The sequence below is a fragment of the Scleropages formosus genome, chromosome 14, assembly GCF_900964775.1.
Source record: "Scleropages formosus chromosome 14, fSclFor1.1, whole genome shotgun sequence".
Classification (NCBI taxonomy): domain Eukaryota; kingdom Metazoa; phylum Chordata; class Actinopteri; order Osteoglossiformes; family Osteoglossidae; genus Scleropages; species Scleropages formosus.
The window spans coordinates 12,265,781-12,285,628 of record NC_041819.1 but is presented as its reverse complement, the minus strand read 5'-3'; the positions used below and the strand labels follow the sequence as shown (position 1 = coordinate 12,285,628).

The 19,848-nt window shown below is 39.9% G+C and overlaps 1 protein-coding gene across 4 annotated transcripts in view; it reads right to left on the bottom strand.

Annotated features, from left to right (window-relative positions):
- LOC108920057 (collagen alpha-2(IV) chain-like) overlaps positions 1–19,848 on the bottom strand; it is a 42,605-nt gene that overhangs the window by 16,094 nt on the left and 6,663 nt on the right. For all 4 annotated transcript variants that reach the window (XM_018728524.2, XM_018728522.2, XM_018728525.2 and 1 more), the window contains exon 4: positions 9,734–9,814. In XM_018728524.2, coding sequence (XP_018584040.2) covers positions 9,734–9,814 — 81 coding nt within the window. The remainder of the gene's footprint in view (positions 1–9,733; positions 9,815–19,848) is intronic.

Below are 19,848 nucleotides of genomic sequence, written 5' to 3'. Positions count from 1 at the left end.
TTATGTTGAGCTACTTTCAGGTAGATACAGATGCAATATATTGTGCAGACAGTCCATCAGAAATTCAGCTCTTTCCAGCTTTAGACATATTAAGAAAGATGTCTGGAAAAAATAAGGTAGCTATAATATTTCAGTACAAAAGCAGCAGATAGTGGAGAGTTAAGGACATGAAACACGGTAAGCCACTTTGGATAAATGTGTGAGCTGAGTAAGAATAGTAAATGGTAAATAATAAATCAATCCAACCAATAAACAATACATTGATAAGTAATAATCCCAGAGGATTTCTTATTCATTTGAAAATTTGTGTTAAAGACTCACACACATACACATTTTCAGAACTGCTTGTCCCATACGGGGTCGCGGGGAACCGGAGCCTACCCGGTAACACAGGGCGTAAGGCCGGAGGGGGAGGGGACACACCCAGGACGGGACGCCAGTCCGTCGCAAGGCACCCCAAGCGAGACTCGAACCCCAGACCCACCGGAAAGCAGGACTGTGGTCCAACCCACTGCACCACCGCACCCCCTCGTGTTAAAGACTCATTTAAAGAAAAAAAGAACACCCTAGTGTAAGGACATCTTAGGGGCTGTGGGTTTGAATCTGGGTTTGAATCTGTGTCAGTCTGTGGGCACTTGCATGTGTCCAGTGGGATTCCTCTGGATGCTCTGGTTTCTTCGAACAGCCTACAGATATTCTTTCAGGTGAACTGGAGACTGTAAACTGCCTTTAATGTGTCTAATTGTGAGCGAATGATTATGTGTGATTTCCCTATCCAAGGAATACCCTGCCCCAGCATGACCCTGCTTTTGGAGAAGCAGTTATTGGTTATGGACACATGAATGGAAATGTGACCTTATAACATACTGACTTTGAATTACATCCTTCATTTGAAATACTGTATTTTTACTGAACTTACTTTTTCCAATGACTAACCAACCAATATTACAACCGTTTGTCTCGAGCGGGGTCGCGGCAAGCTGGAGCCTAACCCAGCAACACAGGGCACAAGGCTGGAGGGGGAGGGGACACACCCAGGATGGGACACCATTCCATTGAAAGGCACCCCAAGCCGGACTTGAATCCCAGACCCGCCACACAGCGGGTACAGGCCAGACCTGCCGCATCACAGTAAGTATATTTAACATAATGTTGCAATTTTATTAACTGCAATTACTAAATTGAAAGCCATAATTTTGCACTGCTAAATTATTAGAATAAAGCTCAGAAATGAGAATACATTAAAAGAATTTGAATAGAACAATTGTCATAAACAAGTTAATTTAGAAAGCACAGATGAAATATTTCTTTATTTACATTTTTTGTAATATTGACTTCAGACTTTGCTGCTGATGTAGAACCACTAGATGGGTCTCTGTCCTCCTGTTTGTGTCTCACACACTGAGAATCTGTCTTTTGCTCTCTGTAAAACAGCCTTTTCTTCCACCCAGAGGCTGAGAGGCGAAATCTGCACCTGGAGAAAAACCACTAGAGTGGGTTATGTCCCTGTCTGCAAACTCATGCCTGACCCAGTCCGAGCTCAACAAGTACATGTCAAAGCCAGAATAGCACAATCATTTGAAATCAGAGGACCCCCAATTACAAATTAAAACATCTGAACCAGGTTTGAGTCTTGCTCGCATTATAAAGTGACAGAGCAAGGTATATACCCTGACGTGCTTCAGGCACAATTTACCCAGCTGTCTAAAAAGGTAAATCTCTGCAAGCTGTTTAACATTAAAAGTCATTTTGGAGAAAAACATCAGCTAAATCAATGAATACTGAAGACATACAATTCAATTAAATTTCTAAATTACTGCCAATATGTCTAACATCTTTATGTAGAATACTTTCTTATCTTTTTTTTCAATATACAATAATACATATATTATATTCTCATGCTTTGTCCAGAAGTTAAAAAATAGAATAAAGCCTCTACCAAGCATGATGAGTAACAGCATTTGCGGCATGTTCTTTGAGATGTGACTCTCCATACACTACTCGAGGGACAGCGAGCAGGATTCTGGACTCTTGATCGTCTCTAATGCTTTAGACATACTTAGCACAGTTTATACTGAGCAAGGAACCCAAATCCCTTTGGTACACATGAAGGCTCTGTAAAGAAGACCAGCTACTTTTTTTCTTTTTGGCTTGCAAAGAAGGAATTCTTAGCTCCCAACAGACTGTTTAGATAACCTATTTTAGTGCCACTTCAGCTGACCCCCAAAAAGACTTCATAGTAAATACAATATTCATACAGAAAATGCAGAATGATTTATAAATGATGGTGGATTTATAAATTATAACATAATTTTCTTGAAATGATGTAAGAAAGTAAATGTAAAAATGATGAAAAATTCTCTGACCGACAGTACGATGTTATTATTCATAGCTATTTGGCAAGCAGTAGAGTTAGGATTACAAGCGATGAGAAATAACATGTCTGAAAATAGAAGTGTTTTCTATGAAAATCTAAAAAAAATCATTCTGTTTTCATTATCTACTCTCATGGGTAATGTTATCAAATCTGAAAAACAAATCATACTTCTTTTATGGTTATCTCAAAATGAAGAAATGGAAATAATTGGTTATCTTACAGAGACGTGTACAGGCCATAAGCACAAGCCACAGATATACCCACATACACGTCTCGCATGCCTAAACCGAGACCACGTAATCCACTGTGACATGCCAAAAGACAAACTGTTGACCACTACAATGAACATAGTGCCAGCAAACTAGATTAACGTATCTTCAGATACTAATTTAGCCAATGAGCACATGCTCTACACTCTACAATTTCATTTTTCAATGTTATAACAGTGACAAAGCTGGAACTAGTGGAAGAGTGCACAAGCAAACTTTCTCAACATGCCACTGGCACTGAGTCACCAGCCAAGACACTAATATCAGTAATAAAATGTGGGAACAAAACTGTTCGGTCTTATGAAAGATTAACTAATAAGGTAGTCATGGGATGGCGGTAAAGCACACCAAACACTGCATTTTGACAATGTGGAAAATGTGACACCACTAATGACACAAACTTCATGTGGTACAATTATTAATAGTTCTAGCGGTTATTCTAATGCAAAATGCACAAAAAATGCATTGCAGCTGTGCCTGCAGCTGGGACACAGTTGAAAGAGGGAACACTTCTTGTTCCTGAGTGCCATTACCAGCTGTGTGACTGTGTTCCCTCCTTTCAAAATGTTTCCACACTTACATTGAATTAATTAAACATTTCTTTAGAATCTTCAAAATACACAAAGTATTTTACAAGTGAAATCTGCACTGTAAATTACTCCAGGTTAGTCATGAAAGGTACATTCATTTATTGTGGGAAAAACACAACATTTCTTCTTAGAGCAGCTTGGCTACAACTTCTGTAAACTGTGGCAATAAGTTATGGAGGAAACAAACAACTCTAATTTTGGCCCTGAATTTCAGCAGAGCTCAATTTAAAAAGTTAACTGTGTAAAGACATCACACTTGTACTCTCTGACTACATACTCTCATTACTTGGTAGAATTTCACAAATTCCCTCCAAGCTGTAGCTATAAAAGATCACCACACTGTTGGGAACTGGGACTTGTTGGTGACCACATTACCATGAAATACACCCCACAGAAGGTACCCCATGATCATGTGACTAAGGGGGTGTACAGAGTTGGGGATAGGGTTGATAGGAGATGTGCTGTAACAGTACTTCCAAAAAGTTCCAGATATATTCTGGCAGATGTGGTCTTTTCCAATTCCTACAGTCACAGTCTACCTGCTGCACCAGCATGGAAATAAGCTGGTTCTCATCATCCCCCCAATGTGGCCTCCTCTTGCAGCAAGAGAAGGGACAGAACGAAGCACATGTTTAACAGAAAGCTATGTCCTAAATAGCTACAAACCGATCATATGTTTCTCTCAGAGCCGTTGAGTCAGTGAGTCCTCCTGAGATTTTTTTTATTTGACACCCTTTAATATTTAATCTTTACATCTTCAGAGAAGTTCCAAGTATGTGATGTGTGAAACCGTGACACGGAATAGCTACTCAGGGGCTCTCATAACACAGTCTGTCCTTCCAGGAAACTTTTCAGAATACTGCGTGAGAAACGTGCTGTAACATTAACTAATTTGAAGATCTGAAGATTACTCATTGATACCTACGGTTTTATCAGATGTCTGTTTTGATTTAGCAATTTGCTCAGCTAATGAACCACGGAAAGTAAATACCTATGTCTGGGAGCTTTGCTAAATATTGCCTGAAAGTGATACCAACTTGACTGTATTTATGTAGGTCTCTCGCGGCCAAACGTCCAGCATTTGAACTCGAGAAGTTAGCGATAAAATCACAGCTGTTAGTGAGTAGGGCAATGCTCGTTTGGTGGGACCATCTCTTCTCAGGATTTGGCACTACTGTTTACCTTTAAATGGTAAATGCATGTACAAACTAATTCAGTGCTCTCTGAATGCCAATAGCAGGAAGCAATATTAATAATAGTTCCGCACTTGACAAAATGCATTTTACCACATGTAATGCGTACAGAAAATAATGATTTACATTTACATTTATTCATTATGATTATTATGATTATATTATGATCATTAAATTTATTCATTAATGATGTGACAGATGTGACAGGGAGACGAATGAGGATGTAGGATAAACAAGGAAAACCATTTCTGAGAATATTGACAGACAGCAGTTTTCCTGATTATCCTTAGATAAAAGTATGGAAAAAATATAACATTTGGGGAGCACCTTCGGCTCCAAAAACAAAAGTGACTGATTTATATTACAATGATAGTTTCAGCCTGTGGAGTAAAATAAACGTGTATATGCTGTTTGAATGTTCTGTGAAAAGCATGATACATTGCACATCTGTGTGCTTTCTCCTTTATTTAATTAGAGTGAATCAAATCTCTGACATTGTTTATGCAGGGAATTAACAGATGAGGTGCAGTGATAACAGACGACATAGAAATCCCCTGATCTCATCTTCTCTCAGTGTGAAACCCTACACTGAAGAAACGTATTGCTGACCTCACCGAAGTTAACACTTCCAGCTCTTAGTCATGGGCCAGATGTTGCTGTCTTTCGGAAGGGGTGGGAATCTTGTGACCCGTAAATAAGACGTGTGACAAAAATGAATGCAACTGTTGGTTTTCCCTGGATGTGGAGTCTTGTTCAGTTCTTTGAACCAACCCTATCCATATTACTCTTGTTGAAATAGGCAGCTCTTAACAGTAGGTACCACATCATACAAAGTTACAGTAATGCACCACCATGGGTTCTCACACAAAAACAAGCAAACAAGTCCAGTTGTTCAGCCTCAAAGGGCAAAACCACACTGAGGAAGAGTATAGGCCTCATGTCAACTGGTAAAAACAAAAGTGCATCTTGCCTCTGCAAACAGGCCTATACCAGCTTCTGCAGTCCCATACACGTGAGTGAATTTATCCATTATTATTATATTTCCCCATCCTGAAGGAAACTAAGCAGACAATGAGTGTATTGAACAGCCGCAAAACACATGTCAGCACCTCTTTTGTGTCAAGGGAATTTTTTTTCACATAAGAATTTGTGTCTGCAGTTACACTACACTACGTGTTCTTGAATTTTAAGAAAACTTCTCAGCCATGTGCCCGCTATGCTGTCCGGTAAAAGTTCCTGTCTGAAAATGAGGCCAGTTATTGTGTGTCAGTGTCCACATGTAAACGAATGAAGCAGAGAACCAAACAAAGCTACAGATATGTCAGACATACCCATTTTTACATTATTGAAAAAGTGCTTGGCAATGCATGGCCGCAGTGGTCTGGAGTCTTTCCTGGAAAGAGAGGGAGTGATGCAGAGTAGACACAGCTTGGAAGAGGCACCAGTCCACTGTAGAGCAATCTCTCACACGCTCCTCCATTCACCGCCCCCCAACACGCAAAGGCAATTTAGAGTCACCTTTTCACCTGAAACACATGTATTTGGACTTTGGGAGGAAACCAGAACACCTGGAACTGAAACCGAAAACAACCCAGGAACTGTGAGGCTGCCTGTAAAAGCCAAGAGCTGTAAGACTGCCAATAATAGTCACATATTATCTGAAAACACATAGTTGTCAGCTGGGATGCTTTAGTCACTCAAAATCTCCAGTGTCTTCTACCTAGTTTTTCACATTAAAATGAATATTATTCATTCATTCATTTTAAAGCAGTATATTAGTATTAGTAGCATATATAGAGTAGTTTATTATAGTATACATTTTATAGTTATTCATTTTATTTTAATATTTATCTTTTCAATATTATCTCCAGTCTTGCTCTTCAGCTTTTTAGTGCAAACCACCCGCAGAAGCACTGGAACTGGAGTTTGCTACGAACCTTGGCTATAAACTTAAATCCTGTTTTTGTTGTTTTAGCTGCTAACAATGAACCACCGTTTAATAAATGAGCACAATTCAATTTCAGGAAATTAACCAATCTTGGTAAATTTAGCTGACATTATCTTTTTCCCTCCTTGCACTACAGGAAAAAAACCTCACTCTTTTTACACCTAACTCTCCAGTGTCCTTCATATGTGTTCCAAGGAACGACTTTTACTGTTTTGCAAAGAAAAAAGAAAACACAAGAGGTGATCGCTGGTTTCAACCAACAGCACAGATTAACGTTAATGAAAAAGAACTACAAAACATGTGTTCTGACACGTCTGTGCATGGCACATAACCATACCCTCTTTATTTGGACCTTAGTTTTCATTGTGTTATGACACTTGATGGGAAAGGCAGCTGTTGTTCTCCTTGCTGCATAGCAACTTTAGACTTGGCAATAAACATTGCATGGGGACTCTAGTATATACCAGCATAAACTATGTGTCAACCCCTCTGTAGCGCTTTCTGACTGAAATAATAGATACACAGAATGTGACCATGCTCCTAATTTCAAATCACCAACTAATGAGACCTTTTTCCACAGCTCATCCTGGCCCTCTGGCAGGTCTACTACAATGTTTCACAGTGTCCATGCTGGGAAGGCCACGCTCTGTACCCTTGTTGCTCTATCAGATGAGTCTGTCGAACACACAATATGACCCGTTGTGAAAGTTGTCCTTAAATGTAACTCATGACAGCAAGGACTTTTTCCACCTGGAGGCAAACACGTGTCTGGAATGAAAAGAATCAGTTTATTCAAAATCTTAAAAAAGGAAAAAATAGAGCAGCTGAGTTGAATATGTTCTTTAAAAAAATATGGCAGCACTTGTGATTCCTATGTGAGAGTGATCTGACACGAGAGGCCGGGGAAAGATCTGTAAGACGTAAATCAGGAAGACAGCAGCGCGGTCCGATCACGTAATCATGTCAGAATCGGTCTTCTCTCTGGGAGACAACAAGGAGGTTTGGTCACTCAGTTATGCTGGAATCACCTTTCAGGAAGGAAATCCCGAAGACAATAGAAGGCTTTGATTCGCTTGCCATGTTGGAATCAGTTTCCTCTTATTAATATATAGCTGAATTCCTTCACGCTGGATATTTATATCGGTACTTTGTGCCATGCGAGTTAACGGTTCTTTGCTGTTGTTCTCAACACAGATCAACACCTTAAAAGGAATTTTAAAGTCAGTTCAATTTAAGTCATGCACTTATTTTCAGTTCTGGGACATACAAACTTTGAATTAATTTTCATTTTTCTTTACATTTTTTTCTTTTTACAGAATACTGTCTTTGATTTATTTGAGTCTCTTGCTCACGCGACTTCTGTCGTAAAGAGCTGGCCATCTTCATGGGCTGCCAGGAGTACGATGAGCTCTGGTATAAACATCTGCAGTAACAACTGCTTTAGCTAAGCTGCTTAAACACACACCTTGTCAAGTCTGTTTATTTCATGTCTTCCTCATCAGTGCTGAAGACAGCCTTTGACACAGGGTGAGCCTGTGATACACATGGGCTCTGGCAAAATGCTGAGTCATTTGGCACGTGCTTTAGGCTCCAGACTCAAGCATTCAACTGCTATTGAGGCAGGGCCCTCAACCTCAATGATGATGAGCTCAGAAGACAAAATCCACAAATCCATAGTTTACTGCTTTAGATGCCTCAAGTACCCTTTATCAAAAATATACATTATAAACCATAAAAATACAGTATCGAGTAATTTGACTCAAACTACCATGCATGAACTACCTGGCCTGAAAGTGATAAGGGAAATGTAGCTCAGAATGTGTGATGTGTTCTCACAAATAGGATAACAGATTTTCCTTTTGTAACATAAGCTACAACGAAAAAAGCATTCATGCTTAAAAATAAAAACAGCAAAGTCTAATTGAAAATTGATGTGTCGTATTGTCCTAATGTACATTTAGTGAACAAAGATATCAAACACAAATACACCTGTGTTCCCCATTCACAGAAAACATCTAGTTTTAACACAATTCATTTCAAAGTATTTCTCAAACAGCAAAGATACATCCTGCCATAAGGACTTTCAATTGACTTCTGAAGTATTTTGTTGCTGAAGGTGTTTTTCATCTTACTTCTCACCACACATTTTCAGTGTAAGTCATAGCATGAGAAATACTCAAAAAGGGCATAGTTTACCTGTATACACATTCACTAATCATTTTAGCTTTTCAAATGTCACAGTAGAAAGTGTCTACATGTTCACGTGTTACACTATTAACACCATTGTTTGTATATATGGATTAATTCAACCACATATAATTTGCACAAGGCTTAAAGCTAAACTTGTTATCAATCATTATTTTAACATTAATTATTAGCTATCAGTGTTTATTATCCGTGAGTCATGTAATTACCAAAAAGTTCAAGAAGTAAATGTCAGTGAATTAAAATGACCTAAAAGACACTTCTGTTGGAATTAATAGGTTATATGTGATCGTTCAGTCAAACATTATCTGTGTGTTATAGCACATTGAAAACACTGGAGGTGAATGTTTTTTCTGTATGTCTGTTCTTTTAAGTAAGTGATGGCCTTTACGCTCACTATTACTTATTATTCTATAAGAGTGTAAAAATTAACCAGCCCCCTGGTCAGACATTTAACAGCATTTTAAGTCAATCTCCTCTCAAACCACCTATATGATTCATGGAATTTTACATTTAAATAGATTTGGTTGTAGATATTAAAACATTATTCAAGTTTCATGGTCTTTGCAATGTGTTTTCATGCTTCATGCAACAAAAAATTTAGAACACCTGGATACTACATTAACATTTATTCATTTAGCTGATGCTCCACAGCAGCTTCAATTAAGCTGTCTACAATGAGGTTCCCATTTGTACAGCTGAGTAATCTTTTCTTAAGTTACCAAATAAATTAGTTACTTAATAAATTTCAACAAAGAACACTGCTTGTTTGATGTCCTGCAGTTTATTTTTGCTGGACTGTATTTGCTATTTATTGTTTACTCACAAAAGTTTTAAAAGTCTGTGTTTATGTAATTTGCAGACTTTAGTGAACTAATCAGACACATTCAGTTGGAAATAGCAAATGTTTTTGTACAGTCATCATCTGTGTGTGCACAAGTTACAAATTCAGTTTTTACATAACATATGTATTGATAAAAAATCAGTTGTGATATGATTAAAACAAAAAATAACATAATTGTTAAAAAATATAAAGAAGTTTTTCTATTAAAAATAAAGCACACAATAAGCATCTAAAGTTTTAAAAAAGAATATCTGTTTAGTGCCTGAGGCCTCCAGCAGAAGGGAGGTGAAGCGGTACTGTCACTTACCCGAGCGCCCTTCTCGGGGTAACATTTGCATCCTCCGCTGCAGTCTCTTCCTCCACAGACTCCACTGAACTTTTTGCCTCCCTGAAAAAAGGCATAAAAAACACCTGTAAATGGAGCGCACTGCAATATACTAAAATATAACTAATATGCACTTTGCGAAATCTGTGCAGAAAAATGTGTCATGGTTCCTTTTTTAAGATGTAATAAACTTCAGCTGAAAAACCTTTCTCTCTAAACATTTTCTCATGTTCTAGAGAATTCTTTTCATAATGAGTGCTTTTACATAATTATTTCTGATTAAGTGCGATAGATACTTCCCTTTTATTACAAATACGTTTGTAGCCCCATCATTGTTTTTTGAATATATATTTGGCCCTGTTAAACATAAAAATACCACTATCTGACAATCCTGCTCAGATCTTTCCATTTACATCTTGGAGGAAAAATTAAAATTCATATCCCTACTCATTAGAATACTAAAGTGAATATTCACTGCTTCCATCTGTCATGAACATTTGAGGGACAAATTTTCAAAAGTGCAAAAATTTTTCCTGTTTATTTCTTAAAATACAATTTTCTTCTTTATCTGTTTTGTAAAACTACTGCTTCCTAGAAAGCTAATGCAAGCTGTATATACATGCCCAGCTAAGAGTGGGCAGTAAAACACACCCACATAAAACAGAAGTGTGGAATCATCTTCATTCAGCTGGTTTCACAATGTTTACAGCTCCTGTCTGGTGTCCCTGAGTGTTGGTAAACAGTAACAAGAGGAGCATTACACTTTTTATGGCTTGAATTTGTCAAAAATCAGCACCAAATAGGAGTTTGTTGGGAAAACATAATTTTATTTTTCATCACTTTAAGTTAGTCTATGGTTGCCATGACTTTTTCAGAACCTAACCAGTGAATAAGCAGAAATTTTGTCATGGCCACTGAGCCAGGAGACAAGCGGTAGGATCCAAGTGTGGGATTGTGGGTTGTGAACTGAAGACGGGAATTGTGGTTGAGGTCAGGCGTGTGTCAAGCCACTGAAGAGCAAACATTATCCTTGGAGTAAATCCTTGTTCGTCATCAAAGTTCAGAGCTGTGCTTAAAACCGAGGGTGTCTGGAGTGGGGGCAGGAAAGCTGGGCGAGGGTGAAGTGGTAGGAAATGTGGGACGAGGAGTAGAAGGAGTCAGGCTGCGAACGCAGAGGGGATGGTTGTCTCATTGAGATTGCGCAACTTGAGAGTGGTGGTGTGGTGTCCTTTACACTTGACCTTGTTGATTCAGATCAGGTGCGTTTTCCCGGAGTGTGGTCGAGGGCATGACAAGTACATATGTGCAATTAAGCGTTCACACATTGAATAGTTAAAAAAGAAAACTGAAAATAACTGGAAGCTGACAAAAATCGCAAATGCTTGTGGAATGAATTGGTCAACAATTGAATAGGAGGTTCTGGACTGGACATTGGGTGCGTCCCCTCCCCCTCCAGCTCTGCGCCCTGTGTTGCCGGGTTAGGCTCCGGTTTTCCACGACCCCGCTTGGGACAAGTAGTTTCAGACAGTGTGTGTTCTGGACATCTTTTTTGGTACTTTTAAATATATTTAAATTTTAATTTAGTACGCTAATAAAATAGGTCTCACAGAATAGTTCTTTTTTTATTTATTGTAGCTTTATCTGATGCATCTACAGAACCTAGCTCACAAGTACATCAAAGTATGTCTAATTTTTATGTTTCCATTGATTTTGACTTAATGGTATAAAAAAATTTGGATTTATGAACAAATAGAGCTATGAACAGATTTCTGGACCTAACTGGGCTTGTGTGTTCAGGAGCTAGTGTAGAAATGGAAAGATAGAGACAAGAATCTTCAACATGTCCTTTGATTTTGCCACAATGTCATCTTGCATATGAGTCCAAACAGTTTTTTAAACTGGTGTTAATTGAATAAAAGGTCCACCAGGTTCAGTAAGTTGACAAAAAGTGAGTAATATCTTAAACTCAGTCTGTAACATAAGATACAGCATTTTTTTCTGTAGTTGTAAAAAACTAACATATACAAAGGAAGTTAGAGAATGCATTTTTTTTCCTCACAGACCCTCTCATATGCCTCTTGCAAACCTGGGATTGATTTTCTTTTTAAAATGACTTGCAGTTTATTCATTCATTTTAAGACACTACCACATATAGTATTTTTCAAAGAGTGCGGAAGGGGACAACTAAGATGTCTACTCAAGAGATCCAGAATATTGTTATGAAAAAATGTTGACATGGTTTGAACTTTTCAAAAGGTTTTCTAAGACGGAATGAAGATACCAGTTTCTTTTCAGCTTCTTTTTAACAAGCCCCTGATGGAACAAACGCAAACTCTGTGCCATGTACCTCAGTTTAAAAACATCAGTACATCTCATTTAAACAGCTCTGAGAGGGTGCAAGAGCTCCATATATAGTGGGTTCAATTCATGTTCTATGGGTGATTTATGCTCACTAAGCAACAGTTGAGTGGAGCAAGCATTAGAGGAATTCCTATTATTATACCAGGATGAGATATGCTGGATGAAAGACACAATGACCACATTGAGTCTCCAACTGCATCAACAAAGATGTTCTTTTGTTTTATGACAAGATGCTTTTTTCCAGTCCGCACAGTGGAATGTACAAGTATAGAATTTTCGTTGTGGCCTACATATTCTGCCTGTATATGAACACATAAGAACAATCCTATGTAACACTTAAACCACTGGGTTGGCATTTTAACACATTTATTCTTCATTCTTCATTTTAGCATATCAGAGCTGAAATTTTGTCATGCAGCCTACACTCTGAGGGGGTGACACAGGGTTTTGACCCACCCTGTCCATCACACATACTATACTACACACACACACACACACACACACACACACACACACACACACACAGAGTCAGAAGCCGCTTGTCCTGAGCAGAGTCGCGGTGAGCTGGAGCCTAACCTGGCAACACAGGGCGCAAGGTTGGAGGGGGAGGGGACACACCCAGGATGGGATGCCAGCCTGTCACAAGGCACCCCAAGCAGTGCTCGAACCCCAGACCCACCAGAGAGCAGGCCTTGGCCAAACCTGCTGCACCACCGCACCCCCCCTTCATACTATATTAAAATAGAATAAAAATATAAATACAATACAATATTATATTTTTATGCTACACTACTATTTTTACTTTCATTTCTAAATGTATTGTCTTTCGTGTTTTTTTCAGCACCACCAGAAGACTCACTTTGTTGCTTGGTAGTGACTGTAAAAAATGTAACTTCAAGCAAATCAAACGAACAGATTAATAAACAAAACACACTCGCTACTAGACACTCAGAAATTGACACCCAAACAATAACAGACACCGTATGCCGGTGAGAAAATATTATTGTACAGCAAATGGAGCAGTCATTATTACATCGAATGTCAGGATTTTAAGATAATATAAACTTAATGATATGGCTGTCATAAGTATGGGTGGTCATAAGTCACACATAAGTTGAGGACTGCCTGTGCATGATGGAGATGACTAAATTAATCGTAGTTTGTGAATGCGTGAGTGTGTGCACATGTGGCTGCCCTGCAGTGGACTGGCATCCTGTCCAGGGTGAACTTTTTCTGGACTAGTGCTTTGTGATTCCAAGGTGGGCTCTGGGCTGCTATGACCCTGCCTTGTGATCACCAGTTATTCATAATGTGTCAGTGAGTGAGATGCTAGACTCACAATGGGCTGGTATTAACTATGGAATTAGATATGCTCAGGATGAGTAGTGTTTTTAAGTATTCAGGATGCTTTGGCACCAGTAAAAATTACAGTTGTGCTTTATTTACCACACATTCCTTTACATATTTACATAGTGCTTTGGCACTCAGAATGGAGGCCTGCAGGCAGCTTTGTGCCTGTTCATTGTTACACTGTCAGCTTTACAGTATTCTGTACAAGATGTGGCTGCGGTGTTTTTGGTGTTGCTTTGGCAGTTCTGGCATTTGTCTGGCAGTTGTGGAAATCATCTGAGAGTTGTGACATTTGCCTAGCAGGGTTATGTGCCGTTTGGAAGTCTGGTCTTTTGCCTCGCAATCATGGTATTTGTCCTGCACTGCTAAGTAGTGTTTGTCTGGTAGTCATGCTGTTTGTCTGGCAGATATGGTATTTGCCTTGCAGTGTTGTGTGGTGTTTGACAGCAATGCCATTTGTTTGGCAGGGCTGTGTCGTGTTCATCTGCGGGTCATGTTATTTGTCCAGCAGCTGTGATGTTTGTCCAGCATCACTACGCGGATCAGGCAACTGCAACGTTTACGTGCCTTTCCCAGCTCAGTGCTGTGAAAATGTAAATTTTCTGTTGACAGTTGGAACAACTGAATTGTGTCAAACAAATTTAATCATAAGGACTCCAAACAGCATGAGATTCTCATCAAACACTGATAAATGCAGGACAGCACAGCGTTAGCTGATGAATACTTTCACAGCTCAAGGTAGTCTGTAAACTGCTGGCAGTGAGCTAACCAGAAGAGTTCACGGTCTTCTGTGGACCCCACTGTGAAGCTCTACTTTTTTGAGTAACACTTACTAGAACTACTAGTATTACCATTTAAAAAAAAGAAAATGTCAGGACAGCCAACACCTCTTTGTCTCTGCCAACAAGAGATGAGATGATCAGAACCGGCTGGGCTCCCAGCCTGTGAAACAGATGTTCATGGCTAAGAGAGAAACTGAGAAGCCCAGGGCAGCCCAGGGCCACATCTCAAGTTGAGGGTCAAGATCAAGAGGAAACCAACAATGAACATTGCTACAGTCACTCTACAGGAGACAGGAATGTTACAGAAAGTTTTATAATGTCATGTTACTGCTTACAATACAATATCAACTGTAAGAGATAAACACTGTAGCAACGGGATTCAAACAGACTCACTTAGCCGCATCAATGCTTGGACTTTAATTAATGATATTTCCAAAGCAATAACTCAATGGTAAAAGCATATCCTTGAACACATGATTGGACAGAAACCTATGGAGCACCCTGAATCTCAGTTTCCAAAAATGGAATTCACTTTGGCCTTAAGTGATTGTCTTATAAACAAGACGTTGCAGTAAACCATGCCTACTTCAGAATCGTTTCTCAACATAATTATTCATAAGAGCTAAAAACATTGTATGATGGGGAGCAACTCATGCTTTTGAAAGGTCCACAACAGGCTAAACTTCACAGTCTATAGTTCTGTGAGGGGACAAAGCTGTACTCTCTCAATGAGAAGTTAAATAAAGTGAAGTGAGATGGAAAAAGTCTATTAGTGAACTATGATAAACCACCGAAAGCCCCTGGCTTCTTTGTTTTTTACACAAGGGATAAGTATGCTCCCAAAAAAGACACAGTGCAATCTGGACCACAACTCCAGTGTAATTACGATACCATATTGTTCAGGAGGGCCATGCCTTTTCTTGACCACTGAGAGCAAGAGTGTGTAAAGCTGGTGCAACATGAACTTCATGCCACGCAAAGAGTTTTAAGCTCAGAACACCACAAACTCCACACAGACTGAGCAGGGACTGAACACACGCTCTCTCACACACCCCCGATGCTGTGAGGTGGCCACTGTGGCACCCCTCAGTAAAGAGAGGTAATATTAAAATTGCGTTGCAAAACAGAATCGTATTTTCCAACTCATTTTATATTGTGTTTTAATTACATTAGAAGAATAAAATTACTAACATATTTTTCTTAGTTTACAAACAGCTTTAACAGTTTGTGAACTAAGAAAAATATTTCAATAGTTTAATTTTCCAAATCATGTGATATTGTGTTTTGATTGCATTAGAGGAATACAGTTATTGAAATATTTTTCTACAGACAGCAATGAATGATAAGTAAAAGAAGTTTTCGTAAGCTGAAGCTGATCTGCAGTTTTCACTTTTTTTATGTTAGGAACAGCACGAGTAAAATTGCAATAAAGGTTCTGATAACACTATTAGAGAAACACAGAATAACTGAAGGTACATGTTCATCATGATGTGACAAACTGTCCTGCTGAGAAATATGTGCCCCGGTGAAAACGCCACAGAAAATGTAACTCTAAATCTTGAACTCCCTCTTACTCGAGAGACGAGAAGTCCCCGAGGACAGGCACTAACTCATGTAACACATGCAGCCTATTCATTATGTCATGGGGAAGATAGCAGGCCCAAGTCTTCAAATGTCACTGTTTGAATTCACAACTGCTGTCCCTATTAACAAATTCACACACACACACACACACACACACTAGTGCATGTCTTCAAACAGGAGAGATCGGTACAAATGTGGCCTGAGCACAGAGTTAGATATTGTATATAATCAATCAAATGGCACGGTGGCACAGCGAGCGAGTAGCGCTGCTGTCTCACAGTGCCTGGGTGGTGTAAGAGACTGTGGGTTTGATCCCTGCTCAGTCTGTGTGGAGTCTGCATGTTTGCCCTGTGTCTGTGTGGGTTTCCTCCCACAGTCCATAGATCTGCTGTTAAGGTGGATTGGTGACCCATAGTGTGTAAATAACACAGAGAGAGTGTGTTCCACTGATGTATGGATGAGTGACCCAGTGTAAGTAGTGTATCTAGCAGTGTAAGTCACTTTGATGAATAAGGTGTGTGGGCTAGTAACACTACAAAGAATCCATTGTAAGTTGCTTTGGAGAAAAGCATCTGCTAAGTGAATAAATGTAAATGTAAACCACACTGCAGAAGGCTGGGAAACAAGACTGGAAGGTTGCTGCAGTGACGTGATCTAAAACACCCCAAAACAGAAAATTCCATCTACTCTGCTCATGTTGAACTATGGGTTTGGAAGTAGACCCTTATCTGTCCACTAAGACCTCCTCTGAGTGCACAAACCAAACCAGCAATCTTCAAAAAAATTATTTGTAACTCCAAAACAACTCACCCTACTTTTGATTTTCTGATTAAATTCCGCAAAACTTATATATACTATATATATCTGGTTCCCTGCCAAGAACACATCAACAAAATGTCAGTTATATCATCTGCAGCTTCTCTTCCTCTTCCTGAATGAGCTGATTCTACAGCTTTACAGCTTAAGAAACTAGTACAATCAAAACTGCAAGAAGTTTCACAGTAAGAAGGGGAAACATGCCCATTTTAGCTCATAAAATAGATGAAAGAGAACACAGGTAATTTGTAGTTAACATAAACATGATGGTGAGTCATCCATGACAAAAGCTCCAGTACAAGGTTGCCAGGTGCCTGATCCCCTTCCAAAACTTCCACAGCTCCCAAGGCCAGATGATAAATGAGAAATTCAAGCCCAGTAAACAATGGCTGTGCTCATACTATAAAAGGAAAGGAGTAATGAAACATTACAGCCTGGTGAAGGATAACTTTTTCACGGCGCAGAGAGGCTCTGTGGAACTGGCGTCAACTCGTGCCCTTCTGCCACCTCCACTGTATCACTGGAAACCGTCACACCCCTGACAGAATGCCAACCCAAAAAAACGTGCCCAGGAAACTAACAAATTGCAAGGTTAGTTTTGTTTTTCAAACTGAAAATTTAAGAAATTTCATGTACTCAAGTGCATATTCTCCAACAAACCTATGAAGCCAACTGTGCACCTGCAGAATAAGTTGCAGAGGTTACATGTGGGATGGCCTGAGTATACTGAAAAGATACCGAGAAATAAACTACACGACCATTGCCAAACTTGTGAAAATTTAACTACATGTAAATGGAGTAGTAATGGGTGGTAATACCATACACCCGTTCTTCCATTTTCACTTATCCATGTTGGAGACACAGTGATGATGATTCACTTGATGGAAAGTCTTACATTTAACAAGAATGAACTGGTAAGAGAAAGTGAGTAGCTGAACACAAAGGGTGACCATGCCTTCTCCCACCTACTCTACCATTCATTCTTGTTGCTTAACCTGGATTTTGATCAACTTATATAAACAATTTCATAATCATCAAGAGTGTCATAACTTATACGAGGGTGAAATGACAATCAATGAAAAGAACAAATAACATATCCATCCAGCAAGAAGCAATCTAAATCACACTTGAATTTCCTTTACACACTGAAGGACATCCACACCTGTATCAGGGCTTGTCAAAAAAATGCTGAGCCTAGGTTTGGCTGATTGACACTAGTTGAGCCTCCCTTCAATACTTCAGATGTTGGGCTGCAGAGTGTAGTTCTATACAGAGATCACACACACTATCTACAACCACTAGTCCCAAGTGGGGTCACAGTGAACCGGAGCCTAACCCAGTAACGGAGGGTGCAAGGCCAAGTGGGGAGAGGACACATCCCGGATGGGATGCCAGTCTGCCGCAAGGCACCCCAAGCAGGACTTGAACCCCAGACCCACCACAGAGCAGGTCCCGGCCAAACCTGCTGCACCACCGCACCCCTCCTTCTATACAGCAATGAGTTTCAATTATTTTTATAGCTGTTTTTTATTCTGTCAGTCATTTGCATTTGTTTCCACAGTATGTTTAAGTTAACATGAGAAAACAAAGAAAATAAAACCTTTTAATCCATAAATTGTTGCCTCACTCCCAGTTCATCACTGCTTTTTTTAAAAGAACAGGAAACACTCAGAAACAGAAAAAAGTTTTCTGTAAATACATGATAATGAATTTAAAAACTGAGATCAAAAGGAGAATGGAAATTAAATTGCTCACAAATTAATTTATATCCCTTTCTATGGTGTCCATGCTCCATTATGGCAAGACTACATAATGTCACTTCAAATATGACCTCCTTTGTTTGTGTGTGTGGGAGGTAATGTTTTATTCTCCCATGTACTCTGAACCCCTGGACTTTTTCAGTAATTGTAATCAAGAAGTGATCTGCACTTTAGTTTTTCCAAATAAACATTTGCTCTTGAGCCTGTTCTGTAAGTGCTCATTGCGGAGTTAAATGATGTGCAGTGATTCCAGCTGTGTCCCACTGAGAAACAATAAAGTTCCTGTGGCCCCTACCCAGCGTATGTAATGTTAAAGCAAATGTGGGGTGCTGTTCTTCAGGGAGTGTGTCTCTTTTCACACTGTCAAACCTGACGATGGACAGACAAGGGTAAGATTTGCTGTGGCTGAAATCTCAGCATTCACAGTATAGGTAATCAGTACAGGTGATCAAGAAATGTGGTAATTGTTTGGCTGGCAACTGGTAAATTCATGCTTAGCAAAACATGCATAATAATAATATGGTCATAACATTCGTAACCATGAAGTAGCAGAAGTCCCGGTGAAAATGTGCAGCTGACTGGATGTCAACACTGTCTGGGAGCATATATGACACTTGTAACACACACACACACACACACACACACACATTTTCAGAACTGCTTGTCCCATACGGGGTCACGGGGGAACCGGAGCCTACCCGGCAACACAGGGCGTAAGGCCGGAGGGGGAGGGGACACACCCAGGACGGGACGCCAGTCTGTCGCAAGGCACCCCAAGCAGGATTTGAACCCCAGACCCACCGGAGAGGAGGACTGTGGTCCAACCCACTGCGCCACCGCACCCCCCGACGCTTGTAACATAAATATGTAAATACAAAGTAAATAAAAGCAATTAACGTAAATAAAGAACAGCTCCAGAAAAGCACATAGAAATGTGTTTTTTATCTACAAGAGGAGGGGCGTGGTGGCGCGGTGGGGCGGTGGGTTGGACTGCAGCCCTGCTCTCCGGTGGGTCTGGGGTTCAAGTCCTGCTTGGGGTGCCTTGCGACGGACTGGCGTCCTGTCCTGGGTGTGTCCCCTCCCTCTCTCCAGCCTTACGCCCTGTGTTGCCGGGTAGGCTCCGTGACCCTGTATAGAACAAGCGGTTCTGAAAATGTGTGTGTGTGTGTGTGTGTGTGTGTATCTACAACAGTTAAACACATGGACTTCTCGTGTAACTCGAATTTCCTCTTTCCTGCCGAAGGGAGCTCAGCAAAGCCTTCCAACCATTGTTGACCTGATGCTGGAGAGAGCTTTTGCAGCAATGGAACAGCCATTTCCTACTCCCAACAAAGGAAGTGCTGGTTTGTATTACAGCCAGACATCTTACACACTTTAAGTAGGTTTCCTTATGACTGATACTGGGGACAATGCTGGGGACACTCATGTGCAGGTCTATGGCTAG